Below are 14,663 nucleotides of genomic sequence, written 5' to 3'. Positions count from 1 at the left end.
CCGGGCTATATTTGGTCTCGAACGCCCCAGGGCCGCCGGACGACTGCCTCCCTTCTAACCAAGAGTTGACGTCCCTAAACGCCTGCCCTTCACGCCCAGCGCGCGCATTCTTCGACCCTCGATACCGCCCCCAAGATCTGCCCCTTCTGCCTATTCACCATCCTAGAACACCCCTCTCGACCGTTTTGCGCCTCCTCGCAGCCACGGTACCTAAGTACACTGCCCACTGCCCGTCTGGCCGCGCCCCGCGCCCCTCCATTCTCCCCACCAGCTGCTACCTATCTCTGCGATTACTTACCCTCGAGAGCCCGCGCCTCCCACCACCGACTCTGCGCCTGCACACGAACTCGCCTGATCGCTTGTACCGGTATACTGCTGTGGATTGCTCTCCAGACGCGCTATGGGGAAATCGTAAGTTGCGCTCTCTTTTCCGTTCGACGTCGCCTAGGGCTGCGGAGGAGGCCTTTTTTGCCGCCTTGCCAGCCGTTCTATCACCATTTGGCGACTTCTTCGCGGCCGCCATGGAGGAAGCCAGCGCCCCCCGCCTCCGACTGTCACTGCCCTCACTTTCGCAGCGCTCGGCCTCGCTGCTCAGACATAATGCGCGCCCCGCTCCACGCCCTCGACACTCTGCCCCGTCACGTCTCGAACCTACAATCGCTACAACGACTACGACGTTAGCACTATGTCTCCGGAACACACTCCTCTCGGTGACAAGTATGTGCCGATGCTCTCTCAGGAGCATGCGTTGGTGAACCATGCCAGACATCGACCGCTTCACATACCTCAGCCCGGGGAACCCGGCTACGACGACTATATCTCCAAGCGCTATGTGGCCCTGGAAATCGGAGTGAAGGCCTTGGAGCGCCTGTTTCTATTGTACACCGGAGACTTGGGCGCGTGTGATCACAAAGAATGGCTGGCTGACTGTGCCGTCTCATAGGCAGAGCAAGCTCTCTCAACAGGAGCTCGCTGATCTCCAGAAAGCGACACACTTCGACAAGAAGGAACTGCAACAATGGTACAAGGGTAAACCGCCCCGCGAGAGTGGTTTTGCGTTGGGCAATTGCTAATCACCACGTGGACTTCATAGGTTTCTTGAAGGATTGCCCCTCCGGCATGCTCACCAAGGAGGAGTTTCAAAAGATCTACAAACAGTTCTTCCCATTCGGCGACCCGTCTTCATTCGCAGATTATGTCTTTAACGTCTTCGACGCGGATAAATCGGGCACAATTGACTTCAAGGAGTTCATCTGCGCACTGAGCGTTACCAGCCGAGGGAAGATGGAGGACAAGCTGGACTGGGCATTCCAGTTATACGACATCGATGGCGATGGGAAGATCAGCTATGAGGAGATGCTGGCTATCGTGGAGGCGATCTACAAGATGGTGCGTTCTCAAGCTTGTTTTTACTCGGGCACTTCTAACAATTATTGCAGGTCGGGTCCATGGTCAAGCTCCCCGAAGACGAAGACACGCCCGAGAAGCGCGTGCGCAAGATCTTCCGCATGATGGACAAGGACGAGAACGGAAGCCTGGACATGGCCGAGTTCAAGGAGGGCTCCAAGAGGGACGAGACAATCGTTTCGGCACTGTCGCTGTACGACGGGCTTGTCTAGCGCCTCTTCTCCTTCGTCTTTAGTCCTACCTGGTGTTCGTGGGGTCATGATATCAAACAGTGCATGGGTTTCCTTTGGTCTTAGCATGCAGGGGGTGGTTATTGCTTCCGAGCGTCACAATTGGGGATACATCCGTCGATGAACATGAGCGTAGTAGCTGGAGTCTCTGCAAGTGTACGATTCTGAAGGCGCGGAAATGGAATTGCCAGAAGAACGTCTGCATTGACTGCTGTGAAGACTGACGTGACCTCGAGCTAGTAAATCTGCCTTGCCAAGAAGGATCGTCAGCCACGCCAGGTTGAGGTGAGAGATGAAGCGAACGTTCCGGACAGCTTGCCTGTAACAATTTATTTATCGACCTCCCTCCATTCACCATAAACTCTGCATCGACCACGAGCCCACCCACAGATTCTCCATTGCACAGCCTGTCCAAGATTGGGAGCTGGTAACTGTAGACCGGATTCCAGCCCTCGAGGGCGACGTGCGCGTATTAGCGGAAGTCCCAACACAGCCCTGGAGCTCATTGCACCGGCGTCAGACAAACTGCAGCAGTCCAGAAACACCGCGTCCCGACTACACACCTCTCCATAAGCCTCACAATGCGGATATACGACCTCCCCTCGTGGGGAGCGCTCTCGACGCTCCTCCTACTCGCCCCTTCGCCCTCCTCCGCCTTCTACTTCCCCGGCATGGCACCGACATCGTACAAAGAGGGCGACAAAGTCCCCATGTACGTGAACCACCTCACGCCGGCCGACTCGTCGGTAGACCGCAAGCTGCGGTCGGTCTTCTCATTCGACTACTACCACCCGCCGTTCCACTTCTGCCAGCCTGAGGGCGGGCCAAAATACATTCGCGAGTCGCTAGGCAGCATACTGTTCGGGGATCGCATACAAACATCTCCATTCGTGCTGCATATGGGGAAGAATGAGTCTTGCAAGGCCATGTGCAAGGAGCAGACATTTTCGCCAAGGGATGCGGTGTTTGTGAACAGCAGGATATACCAGGGCTACGACCTCAACTGGTTGATTGATGGGCTGCCAGCAGCGCAGCTCTTGAAAGACCCAGACTCGGATAAGGAGTTTTACAGCCCCGGGTTTGCGCTGGGATCTGTTGCGGATAATCAGCCGATTTTGAACAATCACTACGATATCGTGATTGACTACCATGAGGCTGGGAAGAATAATTTCAGGGTTGTGGGGGTCCTAGTAGACCCTTACTCCATCAAAGGCTCGAAATTTGTGGATATTGACAAGGGCGAATGCCCCGGCCTTGAATCAGGGGGAGGCACCACTCCCTTGACTTTATCAGAAGAGAAGGACACAGGAGTTACGTACACCTACAGCGTTTACTGGAGGCTTTCTCCGACACCGTTCGCTACTCGCTGGGACAAATACCTCCATGTCTACGATCCCAAGATCCACTGGTTCTCCCTGATCAACTCTGCCGTCATTGTCACGTTCCTGATTGGAATGGTCAGCACGATTCTCATCCGGACCCTGAGGAAGGACATCGCGAGATACAACCGATTGGATCAGTTTGCGCTAGATGATTTTGGTAGCACAAGTGCGGTCGAAGATGGAGTGCAAGAAGACTCTGGTTGGAAGCTGGTTCATGGAGACGTCTTCCGCTCTCCAACAAACCCCCTATTCCTCAGTATCATGCTTGGCAATGGAGCGCAACTTTTCATGATGGCTGGGCTAACGATTGGTGAGTATTACAAAATGATATGGAAGCACTTTGCTAACAACGTGCAGCATTCGCTCTCCTCGGCTTCCTCTCCCCGTCCAACCGCGGCTCTCTTGCGACTGTCATGATCATCTTCTACACCGTCTTCGGTTTCATTGGAGGCTACGTCTCCTCACGTCTCTACAAGTTCTTTGGCGGCGAAAAATGGAAGCAAAACTTCGCCTACACCCCTTTTGCGCTTCCCGGCCTCGTCTTCGCCGTCTTCTTCCTCCTCAACCTCTTCGTCTGGGCACGCGCCTCCTCCGGCGCCGTCCCCTTCTCAACAATGCTCGTCATCGTTCTCATCTGGTTCCTGATCTCCGTCCCTCTCTCCCTCGCCGGCTCTTGGCTCGGCTTCAAACAACCCGCTATCGAACCCCCTGTCCGCACGAACCAAATCCCCCGCCAAATCCCACCCAGCGGTGGCTACCTCCGCGCCTTCCCAAGCATGGCCCTCGCCGGAGTCCTCCCCTTCGGCGCCATCTTCGTCGAGCTCTACTTCATCATGAACTCGATCTGGTTCAGCAAGGTCTACTACATGTTCGGCTTCCTCTTTATCTGCTACGGGCTCATGATCATGACGTGTGCGGCGGTGACGGTACTGATGATTTACTTCTTGCTCTGTGCCGAGAACTATCATTGGCAGTGGCGGAGCTTCTGCACAGCGGGCGCGAGCGCGGCGTATGTGTTCCTGGCTGCGATTCTGTACTGGGTGAAGGATCTGAGCTTTGGGAGCTGGACGAGTGGGGTGTTGTATCTGGGGTATAGCGCGTTGCTTAGTGTGCTGTTTTTCGTGCTTACGGGTGAGTTTTTCTCAATACCAGCGACCAAATTCTTTGAATGGTGACTGACATGTATCAGGTACAATCGGCTTCTTCGCCTCCTGGCTCTTCGTCCTCAAGATCTACAAATCCATCAAGGTCGACTGAACTCTTACTTCCACGAATTACAGCCAGATTGAAAATAGCAGCAAAGCAAGCAAGCATGCAATTAGCAGCAAGCGGATATCCAACAAGCACGATACAGCAGAGCGTTGTTTTTGGTCAACAGAGGAACACAAACTTGTACCTTTTTTGTATATTTAGACCGGCTCTAATCGCCCACACGCTGGCAGAGGGGAGTCGTCTGGAACACTTGAATTTCTTCCGGTTTTTGTTGGCATGGCGTTGGTCGATGCATGGCATGACATGGCTAAGCTAAAACATATCGTGTATTAGGAATGAAATATATTCATGCAAGTCTTTTCGGTGATTGTAAGGGGTGGAGCTGAGTTGTGTAGGTTGTGGAATTGCGTGGTTTAGATGCGTGGTTGATTGGCTTGCTGCTTTGTGGCTGCGAAATGCCTTTTCGACTTCACGCTTTAACTTACTTCTTAAAAAGCTATGTTAAAGTGCTTGAAGTCAGACGGAAACTCACCTTATACCGCTTTCCCCCTCCCCCCCCCCCCTTTCCGCCCGGTCAACGCCGTATCTAACTCTTTTGTTGGCAAAATTACATCCGGCTCGACTTCGGCTCACTCGCTTGCTTAGTAATGTAGCAAGTTGGAGTCCTAAATATAATTAGCAATGTGGAGGCGTGGGCGATATCGCATTCAAAAAATGCCTGTAGAGCGCAGGATGTTTAGTATATGCGGTGTTTAGCGTTAGTTTAACATAAATGCTCTATATCTCGCTAGTTAAAGGTAAGAGGGGTTAAGGAGATAGCGGCTAACATCAGAAATGCGCGTGTGTGAGTGATTAGTGTTTTTGGTATCTACTTTCGCGTTTATTCTGCTTTAACAAGCCTGATTTTTACGTGGATTTTGCTCAAAGGCGGCAATGCTGGTGGAAAGTCACCCCCCTTCTCCCCCCAAACTCTGAACCCCGGCCGCTGTTTTTGCAGCTTGCTAGCCTCTCTCTCCAGCACTCTCTGAAATGGCCTTCGTCGTCTATCGTCGTCGGCTGCTGCCCCCTCCATCCCCGCCCTCCTCCGCTACTACTACTACAGCGGCAGCCGCACCTCCAAAACCAGCAAAGTTAGCAAGTCCAGCCGCTCCGCACAAGTCCAGCGAGCCTAGCTCCTTGGACATCCCCAGCACCCCGCGACCGTACTTGAACGGCAAAGCGCTCGACTTGCTCGCTAAGTATATGGGTACTGGCGCCATGGGCCTGTCGAAACTGAAGTTTTATAGCTTGGATAAGCATTTAGAGCTAGGCAGTATTCGGCAAAGATTGGGCAGGCGGAGCAGTAGAGTAACAGTAAGGGGAAGGAGGGCTACAAAGACGCGTAGTGAGCTGTCGAGGTAACTAATCATCTTGAATGGAGACTATTCCATGTTAGCATGGTCTAACGAGACCCCGAACGCGGAACTTACACGAAATAGTCTCCTCATCCAGATCGAAGACTGTCGGCAAATGATTCAAAAACGCTGTCCCAAGCACCACGTAGTCTCCCTCCAACTCATCGCGCACCTCGTTATGAGCCCAGCTGGTAAAAGGGATGACGCATCGCTCCCCTCCATATGGGCTATGTACCCTGACCGTGTACTGCCATGGAGCCAGCGTGGATTCCCCTTGCTCTCCAAACACGAACGTGAGATTAGGAAGTTCCGATAGGCGTTCGCAAGGTGGATCGGAGAGTACTTCGTCGTCGATACCAAGAGTATCTAGGATGACTCTTGCAATGTCGAACGGGAAGGAGATGAAGTCAAAAGAGTTGGAGAAGACCGCTGTAACACCCTGAAGGTCAACATCGAACAGGTGGTGAGATTTTCCATCGAACTGGAGTGACATGGCAGAGACGCTTGCTTGCCATCCCGATGAAGCCAGAAATGAGAGCGTGGTTTGCTCCTCCGAAACGAAAAGTTTTATTTGTCAGCGGGAGCTTAATGGTGGGCTTTGGCTGGTAATCGTTAATTCTTCCCAGTATCAATTCTCCAACTTCGTTGCTGGTTCGTGGAAGGCGCAGCGAGAAGACATTGTGGTCGAGCAACCCTTGATCAATCATGTTTCGGAGCGGCTAGTTCTGGTACCTAGACTCTAGGTATCGTCCGGGAGATCGAAAGCGGGTCAGACTAAGTCCGCTGTCCAGTGGTGCCCAGTCATCTCCGTACATAGATCTCCAATCAACAGCTGCTTCGAACATTTGATTTGTAATGCGGATGCTGCCGATGCTGAGCGTGTCCTGGGCGAGATAGCCCGAGGTTCCCAGGCCTCGTAGTCAATTGCCGTAAAGGCGATGGTTGCGATGTATGTTGAGGACTGACTGGAATTGAATTTGTGGAAAGGGACGCAGTCTCTGTCGGGATCCAGCATGCATGGTGCAGATGGCACAAACATGTCCGCCCAGTTGATGTCAATGCGAGCGATGAAGGGTTGAGGAGGTGTTCCAAGGGTCACATTGCTCGTGAATAGAAGATGGTAGATTACATTACATTCATGCAGGGGGCCCGCGGCGGCTGGATATGAACCAGTCGCACCATGCAGTACTTTTTGAGCTTGACCATTCGCGAGCCACCTCCGCGTATCAGATATTCCCTATTGCGGGTCGTTAGAGTCGGAGAGATGTCATCTCAATCGCCAAATATGAGGCACAAACCTGGGAGATGTGCTGTCTAGACTGCTCTTTGGCGATGGGGAAACACGGTAGCGCGAAAACGATAGCATTTCGATAGAGGGGTAGCCTGACAGTGACGGCACTCGTTGAAAGAACAAAAAGCAAGAGACACAGAGCCTCAAAGAGAAGCGCAGCAGATGGTGAGATTCCCATCGTTGAGCACTATCCTAGTGATACGACAGAGAGAGGATTTAAGACGTACATAGCGAGGAAAGTGAAGGTAAGCAGGCGATGATAAGGCAACGAGAAAGCGATGAGAGAGGCGTAGTGCGGCACGGTCTGTCAAGGCTAGAGTGCAGAATACCAGCCAATGCACATATGGCGCCAAGAGTATGTGCTGTGTAACATGCCAATGTTGATCAGGGTGCGGTCTGCACACAGTCGTAAGAGTCCAGGTGTCATAGGAGGCTTACTGGCGACGGCTAGGCTACCGAGCACGTGTTCTAGCCGCAAACTAGATAGATGCGCAGACATGCTGCGCTCGAAGTTTGCGGGCAGTGGATGAGTTAAGTACTTGGTACGATGAAGAGCAAGAGGGGAGAGGTTAGAGATAAATATGGCTAAGCTCGCACCCCTGCACGTGCGAGGGTACGAGGTACCGCTTTATTAGCGTTGCTAATCCGCGAGTATGGCGGCCGCCAGCGACATCACTTTATCGAAACGAGACATGCGACGTCTGCTTAGGGCTGAAGTTATGCTTGCTTAGTCATGGCTCAGTTCTTCAAAAGCGGAAATGGACTTTGGTGGGGCTTAACTTACGCTAAAAGCTCCGTAATGTGAAGTTTCGGGGACTCTTGGACCGCGATATAGGGCTGAGTTTACGTAATCTCCCACCGCCCGGCAATAAAAAGATATTCTGCCAACTCCAAACCAGTTCACGTCACCCCCACCAAAGCTCCAGCGGTCTCCCACCGCAAACAACCAACAAGATGAGCAAATTCGGCACCTTGGTCATGGCAAGCTCCCCTCTTCTCCCGCTTTCCCCTCCGATTCTGACCCTCATCAGGGCCCCGCCGGCGCCGGCAAATCCACCTTCTGCACCGCCCTAATCCAACACCTCCAAAACAACAAACGCCCCTGCTACTACGTCAACCTCGATCCCGCCGCCGAAGACTTCTCTTTCGCGCCCGACATCGACATTAAAGACCTCATCTCCCTCTCTGACGTCATGGAAGAAATGGGGCTCGGCCCCAATGGCGGGCTCATATACTGCTTCGAGTTCCTACTCGAGAACCTCGATTTCCTGACGGAACCCCTAGACCTGGTCACGGAGGAATATCTGATTGTGTTCGATATGCCCGGGCAGATTGAGCTGTATACGCATGTCCCCATCCTACCGAAATTGGTGCAGGTTCTCATGGGCGGGAGTCTGAATATCAGGATGTGCGCGGCGTATCTACTGGAGAGCACGTTTATCATCGATAGACCGAAGTTCTTCGCCGGCACGCTGAGTGCCATGTCCGCGATGATGATGCTCGAGATGCCGCATATCAATATTCTCTCCAAGATGGATCTCGTCAAGGGCCAGATACCACGGCGGGATCTGAAGCGCTTCATCGACCCGGATGCGGGGCTAATCGACGACGACGAGGCGCGCCATGTCGAAGAGGAGAAGCCCGGCACGAGTCGGAATAGTGACCCCGCTGCTGTGGAGAACGTGATGGGTGGAAGCTCGTTTCATCAGCTGAACAAGGCGGTTGCGAATCTCATAGATGATTTCAGCATGGTATCGTTTCTACAGTTGGATGTGCAGAGCGAGGATAGTGTTGGTGCGGTGCTGAGCTATATCGATGACGCAATACAGTACCATGAAGCGCAAGAGCCGAGGGAGCCGGTGGAGGATGAGGCGGATGCGAGGATGGAGGATTGAACTGGCTACTTTGCTGCAAGTGGGCATTTATGGGAGTTCTTTGTTGGGCATTTCGGGCGCTTGGTTGGTCTTTATACCCTGGATTCACGATTGAGATCTTAGAATCTTGGACTTTGTGCGGTAGAGGTGCCAAAGAAGGTTGGGTAACGTGTTGGAAGCATGCTGGAAAAGGCTACTTAAACGGAACCATATGCTAGGCGTTCTAATAAAATCTTCTGGAACTACGAAGAACAGGGCAAAATTCAAAGCCTCTCGCTACGAACCTACTAGTGGTCTTTGGTGAGGTAGGACTGTTCGATGTGGGTTTCCTCTCAATAAAGAAAACCAATTCGATTTCCTCAGATCTTCTCTTTATATCTTCCAAGCCTCGCAGCCTGTATCCACGCCCAAATCTTCGCTTCTCGTGACACCGTCTATTCGTACCACATCTCACAGTGAGGCTAGGCCACTACGGCATTCACGAATGACATCGTGGTGGCTTGACAGCTGAACGACTACCCAGCAGGTCCCCTTGAACAAAAAGTAGCGGTCCACGAATCTGTCACTCTATCATAAAATCTCCTATGCCTTAGATCCGTACTCCCTCTAGGCTGATGTACACTCGCTTAGCACCGCTTGAGATCCTTGGTCCACCAGTAAAAGTTATCAAGCTACAGGAATTTGCAAGCATGGTACGTTGCCGGGCCATCTGAGACGGTGCTACACTACCACTTTATGTGCAACGGAGCCTGTCTAAGGGGGGGGGGGCGAGTACGGGGTTGGAGTGGCCGAAAATGACGGCGAATTCGATAAAGAAGACGAGTGAGTGTTTCTTTGATCAGCATGTTTTGCTTGAGTTTCGGATTTTTGTTTCTGTTCTCCGGGCACCGACTAAACGCGACTCCAATGGCTTCACCATCAAGCACAGTTAGTAGCGGTAGCAGTAAGGGCGGCCTTAGCACTGGCGCTATTACTGGTATCGTTGTCAGTGCTATATACAGTATCACTGTGAGGCTATCACTGCATATCTACGGTGTGTCCGGCATAAGAAGAAAATGCAAGTCGTGGAGACGCAGACTGGGTGTGTCGATACGCTAGGGAGTGATGAGGCGGTGCCGAAGGCCTGGGGGAGGTAACACCTGGATGCAAGTGGATCCTGAATTAGTTCTGAGGTTGAAATACCTACCACGTCCAATTTCTAGCCCTGTTAGATGGGGCTTCGTCCTTTGAGTAACAAAATTACTGCAGAGCATTGCGGCCGTCTTCGTTTTCGCGTCTAAGCTAAAGTAGCATGATATTGGCTCCTCTATGAATCCGGCCTATCTCGCCCACTTTCCAGTTCTACTCGTCGAGATTTAAATCTCTAATTACTTGCGTAGGTGATAGAGAGCTCACCACAGGTTCGTTAAAACAGATGCCTGTGGTCATGTGAAACAGCTCTATCTATTCACGCTTGGTGAATCCGCGCCTTCTCCTAATTCAAGAATGGGGCGCGGGCGTGAGGGGCTAATAGGTAGGCTGCGAAGATTATGGACGAATTACCATTGAAGAGTTTCGAAACTGAACGGAGGGCGAGATATCTTAATGCGGTCAGCGCGGCTCGTATCCTCGCATTGATGCTCGGCTTCACGATCGTAAGAGGGAACTCAGTGCAGGATCTTGTGGATCGAATTGGGCATAATCGCATATTGAGAGACACCGATCCTTGAGGGTAAGGCCTCAGCGGTCTGGCGGCTATTTATGTGGGCACTTTAAGCGCTTACAACTGTATTTTTTTTGGATCCGGGACGTTGGAGGCTTGGCGTGCCTTGGGGGCGGGTACGACCTACTTGCAGGTGAGCGGCATTTTAGCGGGCTGCCTTGGCTGCGCGCACGCCAGACGCTCTTTAACCTGCGCGGGGAGCTGCCTGGCTCTGTTCTCAACACCATCTCATGCCACATGATTGTATTTCATTAGATGCCACCCACAGATCCGAGTCCCAGAATGAAGAACTTCTCCAGCAAGTTCGCAGCACTGAGTTCGATCGTTACCCATATTTGCAATCTATCGGGGATCCCAGGCGTCTCAATCGGCATCCTTCATCATGACGAAGTAGTCTATCAGGCTTCATTTGGGTATGCCGACGTCGAAAACAAGGTACACTGCGACAGTGACACCACGTACGTCTTGGGCTCCCTTAGCAAAGCCTTCACAGCAGCTCTATTATCGTCCCTTGTCGATGAGAACGCGTTAGGCTGGGACACCCTTCTAAAGGACGTCTTGACCGACTTTCATCGCTCCGACGTCTATGGGGATATCACAATCGCAGATCTGCTCACTCACCGAACTGGGCTGGCCGCTCTGGACTCATTATGGCTGGCCTCGGACAACATTCCTTTCCTCAAGAGGTCCGAAGCAATCTCGATACTCAACCATGCCCCCGCTGTTAGACCATTCCGGGCCGACTTCCTTTACAACAACTTTGCGTATGAGGTACTCAGCCAGGTAATTGAGAACCGGACTGGCACTACCTTTAGTGAAGCTCTCCATAAGCGACTTCTCAACCCGCTCAGCATGAGTAGGACCTATTACACCTCGGACACTATGGAGAATGAAGCAAGTCCTTACGCTGCCTTGACAAACACGTCCGTTGTTCGAATACCTCCAGCTATAAAGGGCAAAGATGTACTGATGGGACCGGCGGGAGGGATTAGGAGTTCTGTTAACGACCTCCTGACCCTTTACAAGAATTTCATCATAGCTGCCCGCTAGGAAATGACTTTCCTATCTTCACAGAATCCCTCAGGTCGATCGGAAAATCCTATCAAAAACATACTCAAACTTTGGCGAGGTCAGATGCCTTTGCCATCGCGCTCGCTACGAGAACACTCCTACGCTTTCGGTTGGGCACGGGCCCAACTCCCAGCCATACTAGCTCCGGGTGACAATGGGAAGAGCGAACTTAGTCCCGTCGTTGGTACGGGCGCACCGTCTCGTCTGGCTCTTTATCATGGCGGGAGCATTCCTGGATACAACACATACAACGCTCTATTTCCCGAGACTGGTAGCGCAGTCATTGTGTTGACAAATTCGCTTTCGCTCAATGGCGGTGTTCGGTGGATCGGCGAGCTCCTTATTGAGGCACTGTTTGACAACCTTGAGAATGCGGTGGATTATGGTGATTTGGCGCGGAAGTCAGCGAAGAGTACAATAGATGAAGTCGCTGACCTCAACAAGAAGCTCTCTGACGGACAGACGGTGTCCAAGCCGACACGGTCCCTGGATAGCTACGTAGGGCGATATTGCAATGCCGCTGGGAATTTTTTTGTTGATATCAATCATAACGAGAAAGAGGAGACACTGTTTGTTTCCTATATGGGACGCTCCGCCGACACATTTCAACTTGTTACGTACAAGGAAGACAGCTTTTCTTGGAGCTTGACCTACGACGAACTCGTGGAACGTGCGCGATACACCGTGGATCCTATCGACTACCACATCATCAAGTTCGAAGCCGACAAAACTGGCTCAAACATCCAGTGCTTGTGGTGGAGACACGATTCTGAGTTGAAGGAACCAGGGGAAGCCTTCTACAAGCGACAAGAAGAGTCTCAAACCATGGATGAGAACCAGGAGCTCTGATCTTCACGAGAATTGAAGCCCAGTACTGGGTCCTGTTACGGACAACAGCAATAACCCAGATAACCACACCCAGATCCCAACAGCACCCAGGCCCATACGGGTTGGAACGGCAGGTGTACCAGGGCAAGGAGTGTCCCAGAACAACCGTCCTAGGACAAGTGGCGGCCTAGGACGCGGAGACTCCCAGGACAGGCATCCTAGGATGAAGGCGGTCCCAGGACAAGCGACCCAGGACGCAGGGCGTCCCAGCACGCGAGGAACGGAAAGAGGTTCCCAAGGCCAGAACGCAGGGACCAAGGGGACAGGGCCCGGGGACAGGGCCCAGGCAAAACACATGAGCAGAGGGTCACGTGGTGTGATCTCTATGATCTGTGTTGGCAAGCGCCAAGAACAGGGAGCAGAGAGGTCAAAAGGTGATCGACCTGATCTCTGTGATCGGACTTGGCGAAGAAGGATCAGAGAGAGCAGAAGGATCAGGACCAAATTGTATAAAAGCGGAAAGGGTATATAACCTAGAGGGTTTTCTTTATTGCTTTTTCTCCTTTATACTTAGGGGGCAGATAATCGCACACCCCTTTTCGAGTAACCACACACCCCACTTTCATCTGATCTTCTGATTGGCTCGGAGGGCTGCTCCGTAGCCTCCGATTCGCTCGCTTAACTTGCTCCAAATGCGGCCTTGATCACAATTAATTACATCCTCTTCCTCTCCCTCTATAATATAGCAGCGCATACAGCAGCGCCTACAGCAGCACCTACAGCAGCGCCTACAGCAGCGCCTACAGCAGCGCCTACGGCTGCACCTGCAGCTAAAAAGCGCGGCCGGCCGCCTGGTGCAAAGGATAAGGTACCACGGAAAAAGGCACGAGCTCAGAGGCAAGATAGTGCTTAGCCTCAACCTCAGGTGGAACAAGAGGATGACCGTGCGGACATTCTACGACAGATTGCAGCTCTACAGGCACGTCTAGGAGGGTCTCAGCATCCACCAGGTGTTGCTGTAGGCACTGCTGAGTTATTAAGCCGGCCGGAGAGCCGTAGGAACATTCTAGGGCCTGCTGAGTATCAATATAAGGGGGAGGCTGAGGCGTATGTGGATTAGTATAAGGAGTAGGTGCAGGCGGCAATGCTAGGGGGCTAGGCTCGATGCAAAGGAGCTGTAATAAGGTGAGGTTTTAACGGGTTTGGCATATTTATAGGCACGTAGACACTTCTAGAATAGAACTCTATTCTAGACTTACACTTAGACTAGATAATAATACGTGAGGCTATACAAGTCGGAAAGGATGCGCCGTAAAACGGAGAGGCTGTATAGCCGTGCCGATTTGTATAGCCTTACGTATAGCCTTACGTACCAGCTTATATACGGCCTCGCGTATAGCATCACGTGTATAGAGACGTAAAGGTGAATGCCCGGAGGAAGCTCCGCGCTGCTCCGAGCCAATTAGGAGGCGGTGAAACGACAGGAGTAGAAGGGGTGTATAATTACTCGAAAGGGGGTGTACGATTACTCGTTAGGGGGTGTACAATTATCTGTCCCTAATATAAAATTCATTTATTTCCCCTTTAATCACCTTAATATCTTAGCTATATTAATAATTCCAACTCTACCTAGACTATTATATATGCTGCGGTTGTTAATATTACTATAGGCTTATATATAGAACAGCTAGTCTGCTATATTACTAACCTAGGCTATATTCCTATAGTTCTAGAAACTAACTAGCATAAAACCTATAATCTAGAAATTAATTTTGTTAAGAAAAGCTTCTACTTTTATTAATTATAATACTAAGATTTTTACTGCTATTAGAATAGTATACTAGTAAAGATCTTTTATAAAAAAGCTTTTTTCTATACTACTAGACCTACTAAACTTTAGTCTAAGCTTTTATTCGCAATATCTATTAGTTCTATAGAACGCTATATTTAATAAGCTAAACCTAAAAACCTTTTTTAGATTTATAAACTAGAATTTATTCTAGTACTAGATAACTCCTTATTTAATACGCTAGCTATTAGATATATTAGTAGTATACTAGAATAAAATAGCACGCTTAAACTTTACGCTTTTTTAGTTAATAAATATAATAAGTTTATAAAGAAGCGTAAGATATACTTACCTAATAAGCTCTATTACCGGCTAGATAAGCGCTTCTATTCCTAAGTTAATATATAGTTTTACTAGAAAGTAGGCAACTTTTCTTTATACTAAAACTATAACTATACTATTCTATTATAACTAAATATAATA

At 50.9% G+C, this 14,663-nt stretch overlaps 9 protein-coding genes across 9 annotated transcripts; 6 read left to right on the top strand and 3 right to left on the bottom strand.

The window, feature by feature from the left end:
- Positions 1-667: 667 nt before the first annotated feature.
- On the top strand, positions 668-1,123 carry BDZ99DRAFT_464574 (uncharacterized protein). The gene is made up of 2 exons (XM_033720356.1): positions 668-1,029; positions 1,094-1,123. The coding sequence occupies exon 1, from the start codon at positions 686-688 to the stop codon at positions 941-943; it is 258 nt and encodes an 85-aa protein (XP_033574620.1). The 5' UTR covers positions 668-685; the 3' UTR covers positions 944-1,029; positions 1,094-1,123.
- Positions 945-1,962, top strand: BDZ99DRAFT_535133 (neuronal calcium sensor 1; the record flags this gene model as incomplete). Its single annotated transcript, XM_033726557.1, has 3 exons — positions 945-1,029; positions 1,094-1,389; positions 1,440-1,962. Coding segments are annotated over 3 exons (561 nt in total), but the record flags the coding sequence as incomplete, so codon positions are not given.
- A 256-nt stretch (positions 1,963-2,218) lies between these two features.
- Positions 2,219-4,276, top strand: BDZ99DRAFT_478205 (uncharacterized protein; the record flags this gene model as incomplete). Its single annotated transcript, XM_033722158.1, has 3 exons — positions 2,219-3,329; positions 3,377-4,150; positions 4,209-4,276. 3 exons carry the CDS (start codon positions 2,219-2,221, stop codon positions 4,274-4,276), a joined length of 1,953 nt encoding a protein of 650 aa, XP_033574618.1.
- Positions 4,277-5,260: 984 nt separating this feature from the next.
- Positions 5,261-5,632, top strand: BDZ99DRAFT_478204 (uncharacterized protein; the record flags this gene model as incomplete). Its single annotated transcript, XM_033722157.1, has 1 exon — positions 5,261-5,632. One exon carries the CDS (start codon positions 5,261-5,263, stop codon positions 5,630-5,632), a length of 372 nt encoding a protein of 123 aa, XP_033574617.1.
- On the bottom strand, positions 5,500-6,256 carry BDZ99DRAFT_62100 (uncharacterized protein). Its single transcript, XM_033728772.1, has 2 exons — positions 5,701-6,256; positions 5,500-5,652 (listed from the first exon to the last, which is right to left on the bottom strand). The coding sequence occupies exons 1-2, from the start codon at positions 6,116-6,118 to the stop codon at positions 5,633-5,635; spliced, it is 438 nt and encodes a 145-aa protein (XP_033574616.1). The 5' UTR covers positions 6,119-6,256; the 3' UTR covers positions 5,500-5,632.
- Positions 6,257-7,094, bottom strand: BDZ99DRAFT_535129 (uncharacterized protein; the record flags this gene model as incomplete). The annotated part of the gene is made up of 2 exons (XM_033726556.1): positions 6,257-6,862; positions 6,924-7,094. The coding sequence occupies 2 exons, from the start codon at positions 7,092-7,094 to the stop codon at positions 6,395-6,397; spliced, it is 639 nt and encodes a 212-aa protein (XP_033574615.1). The 3' UTR covers positions 6,257-6,394.
- Positions 7,095-7,830: 736 nt separating this feature from the next.
- On the top strand, positions 7,831-9,217 carry BDZ99DRAFT_446420 (ATP binding family protein-like protein). Its single transcript, XM_033717968.1, has 2 exons — positions 7,831-7,897; positions 7,948-9,217. Exons 1-2 carry the CDS (start codon positions 7,871-7,873, stop codon positions 8,809-8,811), a joined length of 891 nt encoding a protein of 296 aa, XP_033574614.1. The 5' UTR covers positions 7,831-7,870; the 3' UTR covers positions 8,812-9,217.
- A 1,102-nt stretch (positions 9,218-10,319) lies between these two features.
- BDZ99DRAFT_535116 (beta-lactamase/transpeptidase-like protein) lies at positions 10,320-12,412 on the top strand (the record flags this gene model as incomplete). The annotated part of the gene is made up of 3 exons (XM_033726555.1): positions 10,320-10,424; positions 10,748-11,455; positions 11,567-12,412. 3 exons carry the CDS (start codon positions 10,320-10,322, stop codon positions 12,410-12,412), a joined length of 1,659 nt encoding a protein of 552 aa, XP_033574613.1.
- A 698-nt stretch (positions 12,413-13,110) lies between these two features.
- BDZ99DRAFT_499987 (uncharacterized protein) lies at positions 13,111-13,793 on the bottom strand (the record flags this gene model as incomplete). The annotated part of the gene is made up of 4 exons (XM_033723693.1): positions 13,111-13,281; positions 13,344-13,566; positions 13,651-13,657; positions 13,765-13,793. The coding sequence occupies 4 exons, from the start codon at positions 13,791-13,793 to the stop codon at positions 13,127-13,129; spliced, it is 414 nt and encodes a 137-aa protein (XP_033574612.1). The 3' UTR covers positions 13,111-13,126.
- Positions 13,794-14,663: the final 870 nt, after the last annotated feature.

The sequence above is a fragment of the Mytilinidion resinicola genome, assembly GCF_010093595.1.
Source record: "Mytilinidion resinicola strain CBS 304.34 unplaced genomic scaffold BDZ99scaffold_13, whole genome shotgun sequence".
In the NCBI taxonomy this organism is placed as follows: domain Eukaryota; kingdom Fungi; phylum Ascomycota; class Dothideomycetes; order Mytilinidiales; family Mytilinidiaceae; genus Mytilinidion; species Mytilinidion resinicola.
The sequence above is the reverse complement of the archived record's forward strand: the minus strand, read 5'-3'. Positions and strand labels throughout refer to the sequence as shown.

What these genes read in the sequence shown, in the direction of transcription:
- BDZ99DRAFT_464574 (XM_033720356.1), top strand. Translation starts at nt 686, where the DNA reads ATGTCTCCGGAACACACTCCTCTCGGTGACAAGTATGTGCCGATGCTC.
- BDZ99DRAFT_62100 (XM_033728772.1), bottom strand. Translation starts at nt 6,118, where the DNA reads ATGTCACTCCAGTTCGATGGAAAATCTCACCACCTGTTCGATGTTGAC. An exon ending in GGATGAGGAGACTATTTCGT is followed by an intron (nt 5,653 to 5,700) that starts GTAAGTTCCGCG and finishes AACATGGAATAG; the next exon opens with TCTCCATTCAAGATGATTAG.
- BDZ99DRAFT_446420 (XM_033717968.1), top strand. Translation starts at nt 7,871, where the DNA reads ATGAGCAAATTCGGCACCTTGGTCATG. An exon ending in AATTCGGCACCTTGGTCATG is followed by an intron (nt 7,898 to 7,947) that starts GCAAGCTCCCCT and finishes GACCCTCATCAG; the next exon opens with GGCCCCGCCGGCGCCGGCAA.